The sequence below is a fragment of the Natrix helvetica genome (genome assembly GCF_964273705.1).
Source record: "Natrix helvetica genome assembly, chromosome: 6".
Lineage (NCBI taxonomy): Eukaryota > Metazoa > Chordata > Lepidosauria > Squamata > Natricidae > Natrix > Natrix helvetica.
In genome coordinates this window covers 32,922,531-32,937,498 of record NC_138553.1, presented here as the reverse complement: position 1 = coordinate 32,937,498, position 14,968 = coordinate 32,922,531, and the positions used below count along the sequence as shown (strand labels likewise).

The 14,968-nt window shown below is 37.7% G+C and overlaps 2 protein-coding genes across 4 annotated transcripts in view; both read left to right on the top strand.

Moving 5' to 3' along the window:
- The window catches only part of IFT56 (intraflagellar transport 56), a 29,436-nt gene extending 18,469 nt beyond the window's left edge, over positions 1 to 10,967 (top strand). For both annotated transcript variants that reach the window (XM_081957693.1, XM_081957692.1), the window contains exons 14-18: positions 587 to 670; positions 2,603 to 2,672; positions 5,037 to 5,143; positions 6,820 to 6,953; positions 9,994 to 10,967. In XM_081957693.1, the coding sequence (XP_081813819.1) occupies positions 587 to 670; positions 2,603 to 2,672; positions 5,037 to 5,143; positions 6,820 to 6,953; positions 9,994 to 10,105 (507 nt within the window). In that variant the 3' untranslated portion in view covers positions 10,106 to 10,967. The remainder of the gene's footprint in view (positions 1 to 586; positions 671 to 2,602; positions 2,673 to 5,036; positions 5,144 to 6,819; positions 6,954 to 9,993) is intronic.
- Positions 10,968 to 11,973: 1,006 nt separating this feature from the next.
- Positions 11,974 to 14,968, top strand: part of UBN2 (ubinuclein 2) — a 73,225-nt gene continuing 70,230 nt past the window's right edge. Inside the window, exon 1 of one of the 2 annotated variants that reach the window (XM_081957690.1) lies at positions 11,974 to 12,504. In XM_081957690.1, the coding sequence (XP_081813816.1) occupies positions 11,998 to 12,504 (507 nt within the window). In that variant the 5' untranslated portion in view covers positions 11,974 to 11,997. The remainder of the gene's footprint in view (positions 12,505 to 14,968) is intronic. The other variant, XM_081957691.1, reaches the window with a different exon arrangement.

Sequence of the window (14,968 nt, the reverse complement as noted above, 5' to 3'; positions counted from 1 at the left end):
TGAGCTGTTTAGAAGACCTTTTATTGATTATATGTAATTTTTAGGAAACATTTATATTAGTATAATTATGAGTAACTTAATATACTGGTATGATAGTAGTTCTTTGGGAGTGTGATGGTATATAAATAAGTAAATGTTCCACCCTCTCTGTAGAAGACATTAATTATGAATTGTGGATTCATTGCTTTTATACTATTTAGAATTAAATGAAATAACGATTTCACATTCATCAGGACTATATTTTAGGGGTTGTCTAAGGCTTAAACTATTTTTATGAACAGTCAGACTTTTCAAGATATTATTAGATAAAAATGGAGCCCCCTGATATTTGTTGAATTAAAAATATAGAATTGAGCAATAATGTTTTGAGGAGACGAGCTAAAGGAAATTACATCATAGCAATATTTTATATGCTTGGGAGAAAGGCAAAAGAAGTTTAATTTCTAACTTATTAACGTATCCATCGTAGTTCAATTATATTGACAATTGTATTGTCAATTACAAACAATAGTTGAAAATTGATACTAGCTGTTAAATGTCATAAACCATTAACTTGTTCCTTTATTAATCATACTTTATTTTCCAGAGTTATTTCTATAATGATGATACTTTTAACTTTAACTATGCACAAGCCAAAGCGGCTACTGGAAATACTAGTGAGGCTGAGGAGGTATGTATCTGCTTCTTGAAAAGATCACAGACAAGTTTAGAAATATTTGCTGCTTACATTCTGTATCTTAGTTTTTATATCTGAACTTCAAACTTCAAGGATTGTGAATGTTGTGAATAAGAGGCAATAACCTTTTAAGAATTCAATATATGCATAATCCTATGTATATATACTCAGAAGGTAACAACACTAGACAGCAGCAAAATGTGTTTTTTAATATTAGGAGCTGTACTGAATCTTGTCTTGGTGTCACACTTCCATAGTGTATGAAGCTAGAAAAAATATAATGAAAGGAGAATGTGGAAGATTGATTTATTGCTAATATAATATCATTTGTAATTTAAAATCTATCATAATTACAGAAACATAAACAAAAAACTTATTCATTGCAGTGTAATAGTAGAGTCTGATATTGTATCGATGTAACATTGAGAATTGAAGTAAATTTGCTGCTGAAAGAAAAGGATCTTATGGTTGCTATTTCCCTCTTCAAATTTAACTCTATGTGTGAGTTGTACAACTGCAGAAGAATACTCTGTTTTCAAGGACAGATGGATGCATGCATGCATGGATGAAAACATACAGTATAAGACCGAGATGGTGAACCTATGGCACGCGTGCCACAGGTGGCACGTGGAGCCATTTGTCAGGGCACGTGAGGCGTTGCCCTGTCAGCTGGCCAGTGCACATGCACACCCCGGCCAGCTGAGTTCAGCCTTTTTTAAAGCCATTTTTCGCCCTGCCCAGACTCCAGAGGCTTTATAGGAGCCTGGGGAGGACGAAAAGAGTCCCCCCCCTGCCCGCCTGGAGGCCCTCCGGAGGCTTCACGAGCTTCTCTGAAGCCTCCGGAGCACAAACAAACGGCCTTATGGGCAAACTGAAAGTTCAGAAACGGACTTCCGGTTTGATCATAGGGTCGTTTTTAGTCCTCCAGAGGCTTCAGGGAAGACTTCTGAAGATCCCTGAAGCCTCCAGAGGGCCTCTTGGGGGGGGGGGAAAGCTATTTCACCCTCCCCAGGCTCCTATAAAAGCCTCTGGAGCCTTGGGAAAGTGAAAAAAAAATTCAAAAAATGGGGGGGAGCGTCTCTATTACACGCATGCACTGGGGGATCGCGCATTGTATTATGGGTGCAGCACGCCCACGCACAACCCCCCTGCGCTCTCCCCCTTATGGCACGTGAGCCAAAAAAGGTTCGCCATCGCTGGTATAAGATATGCCCCATTTGCTCTTCACCATTCCTTAAGTTTGCCCGAATAAAAGCTCCAGAAGGTTCTGAATAAAAGGGCAAAAAATATATGTGCTATTTTGAGAAAAGCTTCATTATTTGCTGATTCTGTAAACCGCTTAGACAGGGCTGTAAAGCACTGTGAAGTGGTATATAAGTGTAAGTGCTATTGCTATTTCTAATAAAAAGTTATACTCCTTGAAGCTTAATTTTTTTAAAAAAAATTAACGTGAATTATTATTTTGGCAAAGTAAGGATTAAAAATTAAACAATTGGTTATTGTTTTCTTTTAAATAACAGTCTGCATATTAAGCTAGAGTTTTATTAGAACACTGTAGAATCGTTCCCAGACTTTGACATGTTTTGTCCCCAGACTTTCTAAACTGCTAATTGTTCCCATTCAAAAGGGCCATAAAATACATAATGATGGGCTATATCAGGACTGCAAGCTTCCTTTTTTTCATCTCTGCTTTTGTATTACATCTCTGCTACAGAGATTCTGGGGGTCTTTTGATAAGGCAAATTATTGAATAAATAATTTTTGAATGAATTACTTTTTTTGCTTAAGGAAAAATTATACTTTCATGTCTTAAACTTTTATACCTGCTGAATGTTTAGAATGACAAACCCTGATTTGATTGAGGGCGTGTATTTCAGAGCTACATTTAATATGAACAGAAGCTTGGTTTTCTTTGTTTCCTCTCAGGTGTTCCTCTTGATTCAAAGTGAGAAAATAAAGAATGATTTTGTTTACCTCAGTTGGCTAGCACGCTGCTGTGAGTCACTCTGCTTTGTTATAAAATACGTATTGACTGGTAATCTCGTCCCTTAAATTAATTTTAAATGAAATTAAGTATTAAGTATATATAAATTTAATTACTTTTTCAGCTAGAATATTTTTTTTTACTTACAACTGTCTTTTAAGAAGCAATTTCCAAGGTTTTGAGAGAGGCACTTGAAATTTCTGCTTTGGAGATAGGCCAGTTCTTTAAAATAATCTATAGAAAATGTGTCCCAAAGGTGCTTTTTCAAAAGGCAGTTGGACTTTGTTTTTCCTTGAAGACGTTTCACTTCTCATCCAAGAAGCTTCTTCAACCCACTCCAAAGACTGGGAGAATAATCAGTTCTCCAATAGCTTCCTGAATGTTATCAGAGCGTGAGATGTCATCCCACTCTGAGGAAATGTTCTAGAGAACAGGTGACTAACACATGAGTAATTCTGTGAAGCATTCACAGTCCAGGAAAAGGCCCAAGTGCCACACTAGATGTGCCTTTGCAAAGACTCCTTTGGCCATAACTAGATAGTCTATCACCTTGAGGATCCTCGATAGTTGAGGTTCAGGTTCTCAACAACTTTAGAGGGAAGAGTGGGGACTAGATAGAAATCATGGATTGGTGGGTCCAGCAAATAACTTCTTGAGGAGGGGGCAGTGTTGTTAGCTTGTATATGTTAATTGGTTTTAGCACTATTTTTATAAATTAGCATCAGTAGCTGTAGTCTCTAGACAGGGTCACTTTATAACAATCTTTCTATGTATTATGTAAATAGTACCATATTAAGGTTTTCCAATAAGTAAATGGAATATTATTACATTTGCTCTATTCACCTAAAAGAGCTCTATAAGCAGGATCTTAGAAGATACTGAAAACTGCATGCATATGATGTTACAGAACTGCTTTGCACTGAGCTTCTCATATATAAAGTATTTTATCATTAAACATTGGTGTCTGTTTACACATCCTTTTAAATATTTAGAAGTAGACAACCGGAACTTCCACTAATCATAATATGTATACTTATTCTGAAGTAGGTTTAATGGCAACATAGATATTATATATTATATCGAGCACAGGTAAGATCCTATTTACGGACCTACTTTGTGGCATTGAGAGCGGCCAAACGTAGACATTGTGCCGCTCTTATTGCGTCCGTGGATAACCTGGACCGAGATGCCCTACGCACGGTCACTCATGCACTGGTGACGTCTCGCCTGGACTACTGTAATGCTCTCTACATGGGGCTTCCCTTGGGCTAGTCCAGAACGCAGCCGCGCGGGCAGTCATGGGGAGTACCAGGTACTCCCGTGTAACACCGCTCCTGCGCGAGCTGCACTGGCTGCCTGTGGTCTTTCGGGTGCGTTTCAAGGTTTTGACCACCATCTTTAAAGCGCTCCATGGCATAGGGCCCAGTTACCTGCGGGATCGCGTCCTCCCACATACATCCCAGCGGCCAATTCGCTCTCACAGGGAGGGGCTTCTCCTGGTGCCGTCCGCTAGGCAATGCCAGCGGGCGACGCCAAGGAGTAGGGCCTTCTCTGTGATGGGCCCAACCCTCTGGAATGACCTCCCCCCCCGACATTAGAACCACCACCGACTTCCGCTCCTTCCGGCAGAAATTAAAGACTCACCTGTTCCGACTGGCTGGCCTGGCATAATTTCAACGCCTATCTCCTGGCATTTATATTTTCACTGGTTTTTAAGGGGATTATTCTGTAGACTTAATTTTATTGGGTATTGGGATTTTAATGTCTGTTTAGTTTAATTATTTATTAGCAATACAGTCCTGCACATCTTTTATCCTCCTCTTATCCATCTATTTTATATTTGTATATATATATTGTCCATTTAGTAATTTTAATTGTTTTAATTTTGTTCTTTGACATGGACTGTACACCGCCCCGAGTCCCTTTCGGGAGAGGGGGCGGTCTATAAGCGCTAATAAATTCAAAATTCAATTCAATATTCGTAGATCAGAAGGAAGAAACTTTCAGGAAGGCAACTGACTTTATTTTCACATAAAAACTCACATGCATGATCTGTTCAAATGCTCAGTCTATTGTGTGCTCAAATGGAAAGTACCCATGATAATCTAGAGCTCATTGTCATATATGAAGATTAAGTCAACTGGAAAAAAAAAAAAATATTTTTAAAAAAATATGTGCCAACGTACATGTTTTGTCACATATTTTTTAAATGTTGTTTTTTTAATTTTCCAGTTGACTTAATCAGTGTGGCTATGTTACTTCTCAACTCATCTGAACAGCCAATGTAAAGAACAATACTGCTGAGTAATATGCCTATCCAGTTCTAAACACTGTAGCAACATGCCTCTACTAGTTCTATTTTTCTGTTAATTGCAGATATTATGAATAAGAAACCAAGATTAGCCTGGGAACTCTACCTAAAGATGGAAACTTCAGGAGAATCCTTTAGTCTTCTGCAACTAATTGCAAACGACTGCTACAAAGTATGTTGTCTTTAATCCATTTTCCTTCACTATCTAAATCAATCCTGTAGAATTGTAACTTTTTTTCCTTCTCAAGCCATGTAATTTTTTAAATAAATTGCCTTCTACACTTTTCTGTTGTTAAATCCCATTTCTTACAATCAGAAGTTATATGATATGGGTCTAATTCCTAGACTATAAAGCAGTGTTTGGAATTTTTATGATGCATAAAGCTGTCCCAAGTAATAACCCATGCGGACTACTTTTCCTATGATCATACTGAGGCATCTTAAGAAAGATTATCAGGGGTTTTTTTGCCTTTCATTGAGTAAGGAAATGATGTTACCTTTTCTAAATGTTTATGGTATTTTTCTAAGACATAAATGCAAATATTTCACAAAAATACAGGTTTACTTATTTTTTGTCATAAATGCTCAGTTCCTTGATTTTTAAATGTCCATTTAGAAGAAAGTTTACTTTATATTGAGTCAGAAGATTCAATCATTTATGCTATTCCTTAATTTTGGCTTTTATGTTTTAATATAAATATAATTTTGACCATAACTTTTAAAAAAAATATTTCTGTTTATTGGAAATCATTTTATTCAATATAATACATTGCTAGAAATGAAAAAAAATATGTTTCAGGATGAAAGGTAAAACATAACTGAAAATTGGAAAAAAGAACATTTTAAAATGTTTTCAAAGAAAATATTCCATCTTTAAAATTCTTTGTGCAACTATCATGGTTAGTGGCGTGCCCCATTTCTGTGCCACAATGTAAGCATGTTAAATCACACACACACACAAAGTAAATAATGTGAAATCCTTGGTGGTCTCTGAGCTTGGTTGAGGTTTTTTTGCAGATATTTCATTACCAAACTACATAACATAATCAGTGCCTGTAAGTGTTGGTGGGAGTAGTCTTGGTAGTTTCCTGATTCAGCTATTGTTTACTGCTAGCCTGTTTACCAGTTCCTTGATGGAGATATTTTTTGGTTCTTGCTTGTTTGTCAGATCTTAATCTTGATGTTAATCTGCTCATCTGGGTGTTGCTTGGTTAAGCGACTTTTTGGTCCTTTCCTTTTCAGCTTTTTGAGTCTTTTGAATGGTGTGTAGATATTGTTTGTGTCTGTCCTTATTGATGCCAGATTTGTCTGAAATTCTCTAGCTCTAGTTTTTAGACAAAGCTTTGTCTAGAATGCTCACTATTTCCAAGTTGAAACTATGGTACTAGTCCGTCCATGTGTTGTGAAATTAAGGAGTTTTCATCCTGTCTTCTGACTGCTAGTTTTTCATGAATATGCTCTGCTAATTTTTCTGCTATTCTGCTAGTCTCCTAGTTTGGTAATAAAATGTCTGCAAGAAAACAACCAAGCTCAGAGAGCACCAAGAGCTCCACAGTTCACCGCCCCGAGTCCCTTGCGCGAGAGGGGGCGGTCTATAAGCGCTCAGTAAATAAATAAATAAATAAATAAGTTCAACACTGAGCTACAAATATTGTGTCAATAATAATTTGTTTATGACATTGAAATGTATTTATTTCTTTAACTTGAAAACAAAATCAGAAAATGTTATCTGGCTTTCAAATCATGAACAAGAAAAATTCAATATCAACGATCATTCCTCTTTTTATGTTGCTATGTATTTAAATTTTGTTTTGGAGCCTTAAGCATGTACCTTTATCTTCTGCACAGATGGGCCAGTTTTATTATTCTGCTAAAGCTTTTGATGTCCTCGAAAGATTGGATCCTAACCCTGAATATTGGGAAGGCAAAAGAGGAGCCTGTGTTGGTATCTTCCAGATGATTGTCGCTGGCAGAGAACCTAAGTATATACACTGAGTTTCTTTCTATTACTTTGGCTGCTTAATCTTACAGTTAAGGTTTAAGGTTTAAGGTTTATTTAATTTATAAACCGCCCCCTCTCCCCGTAGGGACTCGGGGCGGTGTACAGACTGTTCATGCTCAAAACAACAGAACATAACATAAGACATTGAACAAAAACAACACACACATACTGTCTGTATATAAGACCCCAAAACCAATTTAAATAATTAAAACAATTTTTAAAACCCGTTTAAAACCCCAATTTAAAATTTAAAAAGCCATCCAGGAAGGTTAGTAATAGATGTTCCCTGTAAATACAATTACGATTATAATTAGGCCAGGCCAGCTACTCAAAACAGGTGGGTCTTGAGTTTCTTGCGGAAGTATTGTTGGCTTGTTACTGAATACAAATACCAATTAGAAACTTAAGGAACAGAAGGCTTTTTTGATTCTGGTAAAGTATGTATTATGAATGGAAGCCTTACCTTTATTAAAGTACAGGTAGTCCTCAAGTTACAACAGTTCAAAGTTACAACGCCCCCTCCTCCCAAAGTGCTTACAACCTGGGCCTGAAGTTATGTGTGTTGCAACACTGGTAGTCATTCACTCTTATGACCAATCACAGATTGCAACATGCCTCCTGCCTATTTCCTCCCCATACTGACTCATCAGGTCTCCCCAGGAACCCGTTCTGCTTTGCTAGCCTACCGGGTTCCACATGCTCCTTCCCACCTTGTCACCAATTGCTCACTTACCTTTCAAAGGTCTCCAGCATTCCAAAACAGGCTGGGTCACATGACAGAAAAGCACCCATCTTTTTCTCAGACGCTGGTGAAGAGGACAGGATCATCTATAAGAATGCAACATCTATCATTTCACTGCAGGTCTCGTGTGGTCCTAGCCTCTTGGTGCTCTCTGCACACTGCTAGATAGCTGGTTCAAAAGAACTGTTTTGGACACTGCGGTGTGAAGATGGCAATGGCAGCCAATCAACATGGGATATTTTCTGTGCTGGTTTTGGCTAGAGGAAGAAGAGGAGGCAAGACTGCACGGCACTTGGGCAGCCAGCTAGGGCGGTAGTAGGACAGCCAAGCCAGAGCAGCTGCACAATTGCCAGGGATGCCCGAGCTCCTCAAAGCAATCCAGTTCGGTGCAGCTATCTGATGCCATCCTAGAAGCTTCACACACATGTCCTCACTCGTCTCTTGCAGTGCTTAGGTGCGGAGATCAGGGCGTGCTCCCTGGCGAAGGTGGGTGGGCACTACCACAGCTGTCTGTATTCCTGGGAAAGTCGTCCTCTCCCTTGGGTCAACCCCCACTGCCTTCAGATGCCTCTCTGCCCATCCGATCTCCCCAGCATGTGGGGGAGACGGTACACCAAGCTCTCCATTTGCCTCTGTAACACTGCAATTGGTAAGGTCCATGCAGGTTCAGCTCTCCATTATATGCGGAGACAGGTGGAAGAAGAGATGGTGAATTTGGTGCACCAGCCACCCCACGCTTGCCAGGCACGCCCCAGGGAGAGAGGTAGAGGCAGGCAGAGAGGCACCTGTGGTTTGTGGGGGCTGCTCAAAGGGAGAGGATGAGTTACAGGGGGGGAAATTAACTCAACAAACAGCTTATACAGCCAGAGGAAATAACAATAAATAAGCTTAAAAAATTAAAATTAGCTAGTCAACAGAAAAGTCCCTGATTAAAAAAGGTGATTGCATAAAAGGCATCAGAGGAGTTAAAAGAACATTCTTATGTCACAGAAACCTAAGATACCCTCACTGTTAATCCACAGACTGCCTGATGTCTCAAAAGTTCTTTTTCAAGAGGCAACTGGAATTTGGTTTTCCTTTGAAGACATTTTGCTTCTCTTCCAGATTCTTGGATGAGAAGTGAAATGTCTTCAAAGATAAATCAGGAAATCCAGTTGTCTCTTGAAAAAGCACCTTTGAGACAACCATGACCTGGATGACTGAGAATCTCCATAGACATTTAGACAGCCTGATGCTAGACTTTTTTGAACCTTAACGATATCTCTGATCACCAGAAGCAAATAATTCCCAGGAAAACAAACATTTCCAGACATATTTTGTGACACAATATCCCATGAATTGTACTAAAGACCATTGGTATAATTGTTAGATAAGATTACAGTGGACAAATTGCCTGCCCTGAACCCATTAAAAGAAGTTTGTAACTACTAATAGTGATAATAAGCATACTTATGTATGCTGCCTTGGGCTCCTACGAAAGGTGGGATGTCAAATAAATGTGCATCTACAAATAAAAAAGGATCCTGGATGATCCTTAAGTGGTGAACCTGGATCATCCCTAAACTTTATCAGTAAAAGTTTTCATCCAGACAATTTTATCTCTCAGTGACTACAATCATACACCCATGTTGTTTCCTTTACCTTCTTTGGGATTATTTTTTTTATTTCCCAGTTAACCAATATGTAACCAATATGCAAATCGATACAATTTTTAATCATTTTCCTACTTCATGCTCCAAGATGGCTGGATGTAGGGTTTTTCTCAGTGTGCTAACCAAAAAGTAATTAAATTGAATTCTACTTTATTATCGCAGTATTAATCACAACAGATATGTCTCATTTGGCAGAACTAAATCCTATATTGATGCTTTTAATATAAAATTTCTTACTCTCTGTTCTGTATTCTAAAATTGAAAATTTTTAGAATGCAGAGCAGAGGAAGAAATTTTACATTTAAGCATCAATATACTGTAGGGTGAAGATCAGAGAAATCAAATCAGCATCATGGATAGCCACTTACTCTTATTGAATACATGCTAATTTATGGGGCTGAATTTTGGGTTTCTGGTTCCTATCAAATGTGATATATCACTTTCTCTGATTCCTATATGAAATTTTATTTTATCCATTACGTGAAGTCAAAGAAATTTAGTTTCTAGCAATAGAACTGAAGAATATACTCCAAAACTTTTCAGATATAATATACTTAGAAGTTCATAATACTGTCTGATCTGTTCTTTCTCTTTTTTTAAAATAATCTTTATTTCTTTGCTTTTAGAGATACTCTAAGGGAAGTACTGCACCTCCTGAGAAGTACAGGCAACCCACAGGTGGAGTACATTGTACGTATAATAAAGAAGTGGGCCAAGGAGAATAGAGTTGCTGTTTAAACAGTGTGATCAAGCAAATGGACGTCTGCCAGTTATATTGTGCCCGGCTGGAATACTGTTGTCATTTTGTACCAGAACAATTATAAAAATACAAATCTATTTATTTTTATATATATTTAAATGTCTTATGAAAACTATGCAATGTCATGTATTGTGAGGAGAATTTTCACTCTTTTATACTTCTCCAAATTTTATTTTATTCTACTATTACTGACCTCTTAACTGTACATATTAGCTTCAATCTTAAAATGCTTTCATTGTGTGACAATCAGTACTTTTTTGAGACATTCAAGAACTTGCAAAATGCAGATTTTCCCAGGTCTTATTTTGAAGCAGAATATAAAAAGCTCTAGAATTAGATTTCAGATTTTAGTTATAAAAGTTCCTCATAAAGAATCTGAAGCTCAACACTTAAAAATGGAACACAAAAAGAAAATGATGACCTGATTAGGTAGTTTTCATTGTTATGATCTAATGGACATAAGGAGAAGTATTGTAAATAAATAGGTAACGATCCACTTTCATTTGCATAAAAAATACTGTTCATACCTTCATTTGTTTCTATTTTTTTCTTTCTGATTAAATTAGGGCTGTAAACTTGTCATTCTATAATGAAAGGTGTTTTTTAGTATATTGGGAAAGTTAAGAGTTGGTTTCAGAATATATGTAATGCCTAAGGAAAATGCACATTGAACACATTGAAATGAACATTGGAAATCCATGATAGAATATGTGCTTATCTACTTGTACATGTTGTATGTAAATAATATAAGTTAATGCTGTATGTTCATTACAATTTTTTCAGTCTCTCTTGCTTTTAATTCTGGAGCAAAATTTCAAAATAAATGCACTTATAAAATCACCTGTGAATTATTTTTTGTTCTTTGTATATGCCATATGACTATGTTTGGGGTTTGGTTATTTTTTAAAATTCCTTTTCTTTTTTGTATTAAATCGCTCCAGGCCATTTTGTAATTAAGCAGCATATACATTGCAAAAATAAATCAATTATATGTATTACTTTGTATAATTGGATAGATTCTACAGTTAAACCAAGCTTTATGCCTTACAACTTTGTTTCTGAAATTAGATATCAAAAGGAAAAAAAGAGCTAGCTATAGCTCTGCTTTGTCTAAGCATTTGAAATTTTTTGTACTGTTTCCAGCTCAAATGTACTAAACAAGAAACACTTTTTAGGATGTTCAGTTTCTTTGAATTGATCCTTAAAAACAAATAATGAAAGACGCTGTTTCGTAATTAGTTCATGGCATGTTAAAAAGAAATTAGTATTAAATAGGAAGAAAACCATACACCAAAGATAGAATGCTCACAGCTTTTTCAGGTACTAAATGGTTTTTATGACCATCTTCATTTGCTGTAAACTAGAAAAATTATAATAATATATGAACAGGAATGATCACGCTTGGTAGCTGCCGCATTAGCGCCGAGTTCCTGAGGAAGTTAACTCTTGCCCGGAGCCACCAACAGCAAAGAAAAGTGCTCATTCAGAACTCTTCGCGAAGACTTTTTAAAAGTCTTACGATTGTACGGCGTAGGCATTTCCAAGGCAACTGTGGGCGGGGCCATGTCGTCTTCAACGTGCGATCGCGGTGACGTACTAAAAAAAACCCTCTTAATCTAGAACAACAATGACGTGTAGCAGCGCGTCCGTGGAGGGTTCTGCCTTTGCGCATGCGTGCCCCAGTAGCCTGCATCTATTTACGTGGGGGGGCTCCAAGATGGCAGCGATGTTATCGGCAAGGAGAGGCTAGTGGGGAAGAGGGGAGGTACTCTGACCTGGTTAAGGGGGAGGGAACGGGCGGAGGAGGAGCTGGGGTTGTGGGTGGCGAGGTTGGGTCACCGAACAGGTGGGAAGGGGGGTGGGGGGGTGGATGATGGCGGAGCCGCGTCGGGTGCCGTTCATTAGTCTGTCACCCGTGAGGCGACGAGAAGGTGAGTCTCCGGTGCTAGAGCGAGAGACTGGAGGGGGCCGCGAGGCAGAGCAGCCATTAGCGCGTGAGGGCCTGAAACTACCAGATCAGCAGGACCACCACCACCACCCCTATGAGAACAGTCGGGTAGAGCCGCCATCGCAACCCTTTGAATATTGCCCTCGGCCAGAGTCTCATTCTGTGTCATTGCCGCGGGAGATCAGTCGGCCTGAGCTGACACCAAAGCCACCACAGCCGCCATCCCACCGAGAGTCCCCAAGGCCAGAAGCACCGCCGCTCTTGTCTCAGCAGCAGCTAAATCAAGAGAACAACCGACAGGAACCGCCGCCGCCGCCGCCTCCACCGCTGGATCAGACGGTTCGCTTTGAGTTGATCTTGAAAGATCCCACGGAGGAGAGCTGCGTGGAGTTCAGCTATCCTGAGTTGCTCTGGAGTGGCAAGGCCCGGGTACTAGACCTGCAAACACTCGCTCTTCTCTCTCTCCCCTTTCTGCCTTCTGTTTTGTCAGTCTTGTCCTATAGGGTTCTGTTAGCATAGTCCTTAGCTTGAGTCCTGGAGGAGGAGGAGGGGAAATAATGAGAAAATAAGGGGGTTTAGCATTAGAAAAAAACCCTATCAGGATGGATATAAGACCAAATTGCTACTCTGATTCAGTCAAAAGATGGTGAACCTATAGGAGCTGGATTTTCTACTGGTCTATGAAAACCCTTTGATACAAAAAGAGCCGAAAGCAACTAAATATATCTGTGCCAGAAATATTTTGTTAGAGTCAATTAGTTTTTCTGTTGTGAATAAGCATAAACCTGTGGTTTTTATTTGCAGTGTTCTTTCAATAAGCCTTACAAGCACTGTTATGCCTATACTTCGTTTTAAGTGTTGTAGAGATCTGAAGATTTACATAGCAGTGGTGTAAAGGCAAGCAAAAATGGGTATTTCTTTTTTACGAAGTCAGGATATTGAGAACATTTGCTTGTTGATATTGTTGTAAACAGTTTCAGTAAATTTGTGACAATGGTTATATAAGTAGCCATTAGGATGAAAACCTGAGGGTTCACTTTAAGAAATCAACCTATATTGAGATTGGTTGCAACTATTATGTAAATTGGTTAAAGCCTATTAGATTTTTTTTCTTTAGATCTCAGTATCTTGAATCTGTTGTATAACTTTTGAATGTGATGTTAAAAGATATTTGCAGGAGATTGAGGAACATTAAAGATCAGTAAAATGTTTCCTTGAAATAAGAGAGATAGAGAATCTGATGTTAGCATTAAAAGAAGCACTATGTTTGTTTTAATAAAACTGTTAGATATCCCTTCAGTCTTCATAAAATATTTTATGTTCCCTTTTAATATATGTAAATAGAGGTGGCTATCTAAATTGCTTTAATCTCAGATTATCAAGGTAGTAAACCTGTACTACTGCTTTGTTTAGTCCATATTGAGAAATTTTAGCACCCTAAATATTGGTGATATTATAGAGTGCTAAATTTAGGGATGATGATGTACCTCTACCTGCATTTCACATTGGCTCTTACTTTTGGACAAATTAGGGCTATTGGGAGATAGATTTAACCACACTAGGCTATGTTGCCCATTTTCAACTGAAATTGATGGTTACAGTAAAGTTATAGGGTTTCCTAACTATTTCAATGATTTAAATATCTTTTGCCTACTTATAGTGGGTAATTCCTACTTTTGATCACATTGTGGTGAATTTAGCGCCAGTAATGCATTTAGAAATGTTAATGCAGCCTAATTCATAGTAACAGAGGCCTTATGCAGAGGGTTTTTTTTAGAACTGGGCCATCACTATAACCCACAATCCCTTTTATGTTGCTGAAAATATAAAATTAATATTCTAAATTATTTTTTTTATTTATAGGGAAGTCTACTATGTCAACAAAGTAATATATTATTTTGCTATTTGTGGATTAAAATAGAACATTGCAAAAAGATGTCATTGAATTATTGACAATTATTTTTTGTTAATAACATCTGATTTGTAGCCATTTCTATAGTACTACATAATAATACTCAATACTATTACCAAAATTAACACTATACTACCTACAATTTATCATTAGGAAATAACTTTTCTGTGATTTTTTTTAAAACAACCTTGTTTCTCTTTGTATGTTGTTAATTGGTATTAAGAATTCTACCAATTGTCCCTCATCCTCCTTCTGTTGTTATAATATGAAATGTAGTACAGATAGTCCTCAATTTACGGCGACAATTGAGCCAAAATTTATGTTGCTAAGCAAGACATTTGTTAAGTGGGTTTTGCCCCATTTTACAACCTTTCTTGCCACAGTTGTTAAATGTATCACTGCAGTTGTTAGTAACACAGTTGTTAAATGAATCTGGTTTCTCCATCGACTTTGCTTGTCAGAAGGTTCCAAAAGGGATCCAGAGGGTTCCAAAAGTGACATATTTATGCCACTGTCATAAATATGAGTCAGTTGCCAAGCATGTTAATTCTGATCACATGACCATGAAGATACAGCAACATTCATAAGTGAAAAATGGTCATAAGTCACTTTTTTCAATGCTGTTCAATGTAACTTTGAACGTCACTAAATGAATTGTAAGTTGAGGATTACCTGTATCTTTTGCTATATATATTTTTTCTTTTTGTTGCTATATTTTATCCTTTTCTACATGGTGTTGCCCTTGGAGTACTGCAGGCCAACAATAAGTTCATAGTAATTTGGATGTTTTGCTTGAAGGTATATTTGAGTATTATGAGATTTGTATTAAAAGGGATCAAAGTAAAAGCAAGTAATGATAATTTCTGGATCAAATGCAAATATGCCCATAATTGTTCAAATCACATTTTGCAGGATTGCTAGCCTCATATTTAATATCTCAGGTTTAAGACAAATAGGGCCTAATCCTGGGATAATAGGTGA